The sequence below is a fragment of the Pangasianodon hypophthalmus genome, chromosome 30, assembly GCF_027358585.1.
Source record: "Pangasianodon hypophthalmus isolate fPanHyp1 chromosome 30, fPanHyp1.pri, whole genome shotgun sequence".
Taxonomy (NCBI): Eukaryota; Metazoa; Chordata; class Actinopteri; order Siluriformes; family Pangasiidae; genus Pangasianodon; species Pangasianodon hypophthalmus.
In genome coordinates, this window is record NC_069739.1 from 297,467 (window position 1) to 307,424 (window position 9,958).

At 42.3% G+C, this 9,958-nt stretch overlaps 1 protein-coding gene across 2 annotated transcripts in view; it reads left to right on the top strand.

The window, feature by feature from the left end:
* Positions 1-5,826: 5,826 nt before the first annotated feature.
* bub1 (BUB1 mitotic checkpoint serine/threonine kinase) overlaps positions 5,827-9,958 on the top strand; it is a 14,456-nt gene continuing 10,324 nt past the window's right edge. Inside the window, exons 1-8 of one of the 2 annotated variants that reach the window (XM_053231826.1) lie at positions 5,827-6,090; positions 6,417-6,476; positions 6,779-6,920; positions 7,891-8,087; positions 8,560-8,603; positions 8,956-9,038; positions 9,740-9,783; positions 9,900-9,958. The exon at positions 9,900-9,958 is cut by the window's right edge and continues 114 nt beyond it. In XM_053231826.1, the coding sequence (XP_053087801.1) occupies positions 6,068-6,090; positions 6,417-6,476; positions 6,779-6,920; positions 7,891-8,087; positions 8,560-8,603; positions 8,956-9,038; positions 9,740-9,783; positions 9,900-9,958 (652 nt within the window). In that variant the 5' untranslated portion in view covers positions 5,827-6,067. The remainder of the gene's footprint in view (positions 6,091-6,416; positions 6,477-6,778; positions 6,921-7,890; positions 8,088-8,559; positions 8,604-8,955; positions 9,039-9,739; positions 9,784-9,899) is intronic. The other variant, XM_053231825.1, reaches the window with a different exon arrangement.

The following is a 9,958-nucleotide window of genomic DNA, read 5'->3' on the forward strand; positions in this document are numbered from 1 at the left end:
CACCTGCCCTGTACACTATATAGGCTACAGTTAGTCCACTGTGGGCGTGTCCCAAACCACCTGCCCTATACACTATATAGGCTACAGTTAGTCCACTGTGGGCGTGTCCCAAACCACCTGCCCTGTACACTATATAGGCTACAGTTAGTCCACTGTGGGCGTGTCCCAAACCACCTGCCCTGTACACTATATAGCTACAGTTAGTCCACTGTGGGCGTGTCCCAAACCACCTGCCCTGTACACTATATAGGCTACAGTTAGTCCACTGTGGGCGTGTCCCAAACCACCTGCCCTGTACACTGTATAGGCTACAGTTAGTCCACTGTGGGCGTGTCCCAAACCACCTGCCCTATACACTATATAGGCTACAGTTAGTCCACTGTGGGCGTGTCCCAAACCAACCTGCCCTGTACACTGTATAGGCTACAGTTAGTCCACTGTGGGCGTGTCCCAAACCAACCTGCCCTGTACACTGTATAGGCTACAGTTAGTCCACTGTGGGCGTGTCCCAAACCAACCTGCCCTGTACACTATATAGGCTACAGTTAGTCCATTGTGGGCGTGTCCCAAACCAACCTGCCCTGTACACTATATAGGCTACAGTTAGTCCACTGTGGGCGTGTCCCAAACCAACCTGCCCTGTACACTATATAGGCTACAGTTAGTCCACTGTGGGCGTGTCCCAAACCAACCTGCCCTGTACACTATATAGGCTACAGTTAGTCCACTGTGGGCGTGTCCCAAACCACCTGCCCTATACACTATATAGGCTACAGTTAGTCCACTGTGGGCGTGTCCCAAACCACCTGCCCTATACACTATATAGGTACAATTAGTCCACTGTGGGCGTGTCCCAAACCACCTGCCCTGTACACTATATAGGCTACAGTTAGTCCACTGTGGGCGTGTCCCAAACCACCTGCCCTATACACTATATAGGCTACAGTTAGTCCACTGTGGGCGTGTCCCAAACCACCTGCCCTGTACACTATATAGCTACAATTAGTCCACTGTGGGCGTGTCCCAAACCACCTGCCCTGTACACTATATAGGCTACAGTTAGTCCACTGTGGGCGTGTCCCAAACCACCTGCCCTATACACTATATAGGCTACAGTTAGTCCACTGTGGGCGTGTCCCAAACCACCTGCCCTATACACTATATAGGCTACAGTTAGTCCACTGTGGGCGTGTCCCAAACCACCTGCCCTATACACTATATAGGCTACAGTTAGTCCACTGTGGGCGTGTCCCAAACCACCTGCCCTGTACACTATATAGCTACAATTAGTCCACTGTGGGCGTGTCCCAAACCACCTGCCCTGTACACTATATAGGCTACAGTTAGTCCACTGTGGGCATGTCCCAAACCACCTGCCCTATACACTATATAGGCTACAGTTAGTCCACTGTGGGCGTGTCCCAAACCACCTGCCCTATACACTATATAGGCTACAGTTAGTCCACTGTGGGCGTGTCCCAAACCACCTGCCCTGTACACTATATAGCTACAATTAGTCCACTGTGGGCGTGTCCCAAACCACCTGCCCTGTACACTATATAGGCTACAGTTAGTCCACTGTGGGCATGTCCCAAACCACCTGCCCTATACACTATATAGGCTACAGTTAGTCCACTGTGGGCGTGTCCCAAACCACCTGCCCTATACACTATATAGGCCAGCACTGGGACACACTCCACTGGACTAATGGTGGCCTATATAGTGGATAGGGTGTGTGGTGACACGTGGTGGTTTGGGACACGCCCTATACACTATGTAGGCCACTATCAGTCCACTGTGGCTGTGAACACTAAGCTGTTGTAATGTTCTGTGGCAGAGAAGTGCACTATGTATGTGCACTCTGTAGTGAGCAGGGTGCTGTTTCAGACGTGTTGGTTGTGTTTAATTCCCCCAAAGAGCTGAGCTGAGGCGTGTATCTCGTTCTGTAAATAAATCTTTTGCACTATGTATGTTTTTTTTTTTTTCTTTTAAATATATATAAATTGTGTGTTTACTGCAGATCTCCATGTTAGTGCTCTAGATAGAAAGTGTGCACTATAGTCTGTGAACAGATGAGTGTGTGTGTGAGAGAGAGAGAGAGTGTGTGTGTGTGAGAGAGAGAGAGAGTGTGTGTGTGAGAGAGAGAGAGTGTGTGTGTGTGAGAGAGAGTGTGTGTGTGTGTGAGAGAGAGTGTGTGTGTGTGTGAGAGAGAGAGTGTGTGTGTGTGAGAGAGAGAGAGAGTGTGTGTGTGTGTGTGTGTGTGTGTGTGTGAGAGAGAGAGAGAGTGTGTGTGTGTGTGAGTGTGTGAGAGAGAGTGTGTGTGTGTGTGTTCTGTCTGCGGCTCTGACATGGAGATCTGCGCTCTTTTAAAGGCATCATGTCGGTTGTTTTTTTTGTTGTTTTGTTTTAATTTGTAATGTTGTGATATTGTTTAAGGTCTTAGGTGGCCTAAGCGGTGTAAAGCGGTTCTGTTGAGAACCTGGTTTTATGTTTCTGATGAATTGTGTGACGGTGTTTTATCTACCTCAGTGTGGAGGTCATGTACAGACACTTTACTGAGCACACGGGGCTTTTCTACCGTTTTATAAGCGTTATTTATGCACAGGGACGACGGCCTGCCATCTGTCTGCTGTATTATCGTTCTGTTAGAGCGCCATCGTCCCCTGCCCGAGCGAGAGTGTGTGTGTGTGTGTGTGTGTGTGTGTGTATGTGTGTGTGAGAGAGAAACTCGGACGTCGAGTCTAAACACGCCTGGCCTTGGTCTCCTCTCGGAGCGTGTCGTTTGTATTATAGTCATATTTTTGGATAAAGCTTTAGTGGCAGGTTTGTCATACACAAACTGAGTAGTAACTTTTTTAAACACAATGACTTCCTGTTCCTGTTTTTGTTTATTTGTTTGTTTGTTTGTTTGTTTAGCAGGGTGCTTAATTAGACATGCACAACTGGCACCATGTTAAGGGTAAGTTCAGCATCAGGACACACACCGAGTGATCACCTGGTGCCACCAGGGGGCAGCAGAGTGCTCAGCACCTTATCATTAACACTAGCCTGGTTACTAACCATCCTACTCGTTACGCACTCGTTACACAGCAGACAGGAAGTGATGTCTGTAACCCGGAAGTTCACTGTGTGTGATGTCATTATGCTGGATTTATATACAGGTGCCTCTTTTTTTATTTCATGTTTAATAAATCTACAGCCATGTCGATTCTGGGGTGTGTTAGCGTAGCATTGTTAGCGCACATGCTAGTGTGTTCCAGGTTTAACAGGGTGAAACAGGAAACTATGAGGACTTTCTGTTAGACTGCCTTTATTTTACTGTCTTTATTTTATTTAAAGATGTCACAAAGTTGAAATGAACTGTTGACTCTTGGTGCTTTGCTTTTTTTTTTTTTAAGTTTTTTTTTTTTTTAAGTTTTTTTTTACACATAATTGCAAATAAAATGTTTTATACTGGAAAAGTGGTTTGGGTTTATTTGTACAGTTATGAGGTGTAGCTTAGCTGCAGCTAGCTATTTCAAAATGTCAAAGAAACACGTCCAGTAACGTGAATGCCTGAATGCTAATGCAGGAGGAGGAGCTTTCCGAACTGACAGATGTGATGTAAACAAGGTAAACCTGCTGCACTGGCCAATGACTGCATGAGCTGCTTTCCCCTCCCACAACTGGCTCCACCCACTGACTTCGCTTTGCCTTTTACGTGCCGTGTGGGCGTGGCCTTTCCAGCACTTCATTAATTTCCATGAGAAACCGCAGTAGCTATATGTAGCTTATTAAGCTAATTACTTAAAGACAAACTAAATAACACGCTAATTAGTGTGAAAGTCAGTTGTGTGATTTACGTTGCAGCTTTGTACTAGCGTACTAATCTTTGTGCTGAGATTAGCAAACTGAGCTAACTACCAACGATCTCTGTGACAATCAATAATCCATTTTTCTTCCATTTTTAAGTTGTGAGCGGGGAACTGAAGAAATGTCGGACTGCAGGTGGCATAGCGCTGGACCACAAAATAATTTTAAAAAATCCGCAAAATAATCCACAAAATCTCAGTGCAAATGTCACTGCAGTCTCGGTTTCTGTAGAAAAAGGATGATTCCGTGTCACTTTGTCTTTGGCTCGTGTAAATTAAATAATTAGTGGAGTCCTCTGTGTGTGTGTAATTATTATAAGATGATTACAAGCAAAACATTACAAAGCTAAATATTACAAACTGCATCTTTAAAACTATAAAATGACCCAGAATTAATGAAAACAGCGCAATAATATGACGAATGAGCCTATAATCACTTTCCTGATGACTGAGTTCATTTTTAATCCAGTTTTCTTTAACTGGAAAATGTTTATCACGATGCTGGAATGATAAACACTCAGTTTGGGGTAAAACTGAACATTAATATAAAAAATAATCAAAAACTCCCGTTTGTTCTACTCAGTTTTTACTTCATAAGCATTTAAACTAAAGATAAAACACTAATTTAATACAGAGGTGAACTGTTATGTCTGAAACATAAATATATTTTTGTAAAATATATAATTTGGTGTTTTCAGACTCGCGCTACACTGTTGCTAGGCAACTGGATGCCAGGCTAATGACTGAGGCTAACGATTTAGTGAGCTAGCATGGTCACTGTAAGAGTTTAATACACACACTGAGAGAGAAAATGAGACGAAACTGTCAGAAACATTAACATTTCCCTCAGATGTGTCGATAAATTAGTGATTAAACACTCCATACGACTAAAACTTATAGGGATTTGGATGCTATCGTTGCTAGCTGCTAAACCGTCGTGAAGCGCTTGTGTGGCGCGGCATTCGCTAGGCTTTATGGGATATGGAGTTTTTTAGTCTGTGCTTTTTCTTTTACTTAAATCTTCCTAATTTTTTTATTTTTATTTATTTATTTTTGAGGAAACATTATGTCTTTAATGTTTTGGATTTAGGTTACAGTTAAAATTCTGTTATTTAGATTTCTTTTGCTTTTTTCATCTCATACTTTACAACTATTAATTATAACTAACTCAACATTATAATTATATGTAAAAGTATATTAAGTAAGAGTTTAAAAATGTGGAACATGGAAAAGCAAAACTGAAGATATGGGTTTTTTTTGCCATAAAAGGTCACTTTTAGCCTCTTTTTGTCATCATAATATAAATCTCTTTCTTCCGTTTTGTAAAACATGTATAAAGCTGAATAAACATGTATAAAACATGTATAAAGCTGAATAAAGCTGTATAAAACATGTATAAATCTGAAAAAACGTATAAAACATGTATAAAGGTGAATAAAACATGAATAAAACGTGTATAAAGGTGAATAAAACATGAATAAAGGTGAATAAAACATGAATAAAACGTGTATAAAGGTGAATGAAACTGTATAAAGCTGAATAAAACATGAATAAAACGTGTATAAAGGTGAATAAAACATGTATAAAGGTGAATAAAACATGAATAAAACGTGTATAAAGGTGAATGAAACTGTATAAAGGTGAATAAAACATGAATAAAACGTGTATAAAGGTGAATGAAACTGTATAAAGGTGAATAAAACATGAATAAAACGTGTATAAAGGTGAATGAAACTGTATAAAGGTGAATAAAACATGAATAAAACGTGTATAAAGGTGAATAAAACATGAATAAAACGTGTATAAAGGTGAATAAAACATCCTGAGTGTTCTGCTTTTCCACGTGACCCTCAGCAGGGGAAAGCTTCACTCTGATAGGCTGTTTGCCAGCCAATAATCCCCAGGGTCTGCGGCGCGCATCTGTGTGACGTCACCCCGTTAGTTCGGGAAGTGAGCAGGACAAATCTCGCAATCTGATTGGCTGAGTTGAACCCAGGCGTCCAATGATTGGTCGAAGCGGGCGGTTTAAAAAATGTTTCGTTTTTTTCTGAGGTAAAGATGAAAAAAATAAAACATAGCGGTAGAATTCAGGATGTTAGTGTCGATTAGCCGTGTGTGCTAGCAATAAAACACCCGGATGTTAAAAAATAAGCGTTTAGAATAAAATCAGCGAGTTTAAGAGGGATTTGTTGGGACAGAAGGAGAATAAAAGCAGAATGGATATCCACTTTTATCTGCAGTAAGTAAGCTGTTCGCTGTCTGTGCTAGCTAGCATGCTAGTTTAGCTAGTTTAGCTAGTCGGTGGAATGTGTAAGGTAAAGATGATACATGGACACGGAAATGTTGGATCTGTTCAGTATTTAGTAGTTTTTCACTGGAGTTAACGCATAATGGAGGTTTATGGCCATCAGTTAGCATCATGCTAGCTGTGTATTTAACTGAGTGTATATCATATCCAATCATCTGCAGCACATTATTATATTATTAAAGGTTTAAATGAAACAGATCCTGAATGCTTTATAGAGATTTGTGTCAGGTTTAACATCACTGAATGATATTTTACAGAGGGTTCGAGTCCAGTATGAGGAGCTATGCTGGAGAAGATCCTCTGGATCCCTGGGATAAGTGAGTAACAAACACATAACAAACAAACAAACAATAACAACAACAACAACAACAGTTTCCCTGCACTGAGCAACCCGTCTGATGCGATGTGTAGAAACACACAGTTTATAATGACCACAGCAGAGCTGTGAGGAGAAACAGAAGCATGAACCGGTAGTGCTCACGTCGCTGTTTGTGAGGTCAGGTGTGTTTATGCAGATGTGGAAAGGTGGATCTCACCCATCAGGAAGTGAAGTCCAGCCGCAGGTTTTTTCTTCTGGTGAATAAACGCTGCTCCTGCTTTTGTTTATTTTGTTGTTCAGGTTTGTGGATTTTTTAGACGCCAGACTGCCTCCTGAGGAGAAGAGTAACATGTCTGTGGTGATGGAGCGCCTGGTGCAGACCTTCCTGCAGGACAAACGCTACCACGACGACCTCCGATTCATCAACCACTGCATCAGATGTGTGAGTGTGTAGGGGACGCGCCCACGCCACAACACCGGGGTTTCAGAGCGATTTGTGTGTACAAGCCCCGCCTCTAAACCTAAACCATCACACACACACACACACTCTCTCTCCATTTACACGTGGTGTGATAATCTCAACCTTTGGTGGAAAAAGTTTACAGATTCTGTTGTTAACGTTCTGTGTAAAACTAAGCACCTGAAAGTTTCCTTTTCAGAATAGGTTCCAGGTAGAACAGAAGCTTTAAGGAACATAGCCTTCACACTTCATCTTAATGATGTGCAGAAACGAGAAAACGAAACCCTGAGCTCAGAAGGAAAATAATTAGTGCGATTTTACACACTTATGAACCTGTGTGTCTCTTCGGAATCAGAGTGAAATTGATTCTTTTGATTCGTTTGCTGTTTGATTGAAGTGATTTCACACAATACTCGATTAAATGAACCAAGCAACAAAAAACAGTCATTGTGTGAGGTGTGTGAGGTGCGATAACGTCCTCATGAAACTCTTTCCTTTATAAATCAGATGGAAAAAAAGTTAAAGAAACCACTCCATCGCAAAAAATTACCCGAGCACGAAGAACATGGAGTCAGTGCTAAATAAATAACGAATTATATAAATAACGAATTTAATACAGTTTATTTTCTCCAAATCTCCAGAACATGTTGCATTTCTGCAGCTTTCTGCAGCTCTGTGCTTTGGCTCAGTTTAGCAGCTCACGAGAAAATCTGCAATAAAAAACACTGCAACTCAAAACCCACGGCATGTTTGACTCACTTCCTGCAGCGAGTCGATTCAGAGTCGATTCACTTTCTCAGTGATTCACTTTCTCAGTGATTCACTTTCTCAGTGATTCGACTCAGAAACTCAAATCTCACCTGCTTAAAGAACCGCACCAAGGAGGAGAACACACCAGGGTGAACTGCACTAAGTGTGTGTGTGTGTGTGTGTGTGTGTGTGTGTGTTACAGGCCAGTTACCACCCAGACCCAGTGAAAGTGTACGGTCACGTGCACGGTTGTGGTGTGGGGACGCAGACGGCCGCTCTGTACATCAGCTGGGCTCAGCAGTGTGAGAGGAGGAACCTGAACCCTCAGGCGGAACAGGTCTATCAGAGAGCGCTGGAGAACCGAGCGGAACCTCTGGACACCCTGCAGCACCACTACAGGTCACTACAGAACCAGCGCCTCTTCATTCCGCATCTCCTGTACCGCCGTCTGTTAGTGATGAGAATTATAAACGTCTCTGCAGCGCTCTGTAGCGCAGCAGCGTGTAGCGGAGCTGAGCGCTGAGAGACGATCTCGATATCGCGACTCGGTTCGTTCGATAAACTGTTTATTATCGTCAGGATTCTGAGCTTTTCAATTGATTTTATTCCTCGCTGAAAAAAAATAATAACTTCCTCTTTTCCTCAATGAAATCCTTTAATTTTTATGAACAGTGCACAGAAATCTCTCACCACGCCATCTGGTGGCCCTTACGAAATTTTATATCGTGATGAATATTATGTATCGTGATGTGATGTTTCCGGCCATATCGCTGCTGTTGAAGCACACCTGCACACACAACCTGTTCATTTAATTATTTATTTATTAAGTGTGATGATGATGATGACATCTGTGGTGTGTGTGTGTTTGCAGGTTATTCCAGAGCAGAACAGGACGGACTCAGACCTCTCCCTCAGGTAGGAAAAGTCTCACCTGCGTGTCAGTGACTCACCTGCGTGTCAGTGACTCACCTGCGTGTCAGTGACTCACCTGCGTGTCAGTGACTCACCTGACTGAGTCATACTGCGATACTGCTTTATTACTGTGTGATGTGTTAAGCCTGTGAGATGAGAAGAAGTTTATATATTTAATTTGTTCGTAGATTCACTCGGCTAATAAAGTAAGCTTTACAATGTGCTGCTGTTGGTGTGCGTGTGTGTGTGTGCGTGCGTGCGTGTGTGTGTGTGCATGCGTGTGCGTGCGTGTGCGTGCGTGTGCATGCGTGTGTGTGCGTGCGTGTGTGTGTGTGTGTGTGTGCGTGCGTTACAGATGCAGTGAGTACACCCCTGCAGGATTCTCAGCTGATTAATCAGCAGCTGCGTCAGAGAGACAGCGTACAGCCGCAGTGTAAAGTACGAGCAGAACTGTACTCTTATTATTATTATTATTATTATTATTATTATTGTTTAATTATTACATTAAAGGGTTTTTCCCTGTATTTCTGTCCATCTATCTCACTCAGCCTGGACGCTACTCTGGGCTGGGAGTGTTCTCTCCCTCCTGTATCTCTCTCCTTCACTGGCAGATGGGGCAGTTATACTCTCTTTTCCACCATCTCGACTCTTTACATATTTACCAATGTTCCAAAGTTTTCTAATTTACCTGCTGATGCTCCTTTGGACGTATTTCTGGGACCTGTGCGTCCTACGAAGGGTCTAATATCAGATCAGATAATCTAATCACTATACACCTGAGTGCGGAGCTTCCAGAAGCACTTTGGGATGGTGGACTGGAGAGAAATTCATAAATCCTGTGCTTGTGCTAAACATGGCGATGTAAAAGAATTCCTCTGTGTCCCTTCACTAGAGTCTGACTCTCTGATATCGATAAGAACATGAACGCTACGTGTGGCCGAGCTCCAGGGAATCATGGGCATGATTTTGCTCTTGCTCTTCTCTGTACTTGTGCTGGACAGAAATATTTAAATCCTTAAGAAATTACTTCTCACTTGAATCAGGGAGGAGGAAAAGGATGGATGTGTTAAAGGGGTGCCAATACTTTGTGTAACATAGACACTGAATATGATATAAATATATAGATTTTATTTTTACAGGATTTGGGGAACTCTCAGTTTCCTGCAGACAGAACCATCCGCATGTAAGAACATCCAAATTCATTCATTAATTTAGTTTATAATTCTTTAATAATTCTATCATTATTATTATTATTATTATTATTATTTTAACAAAACAACATTCTACACTCCGTATCAGAATCTCGCGGTCGGAGAATAACCCTCGGCCCAAAAGCAGCGGCGTGACGGAGTGTGTGT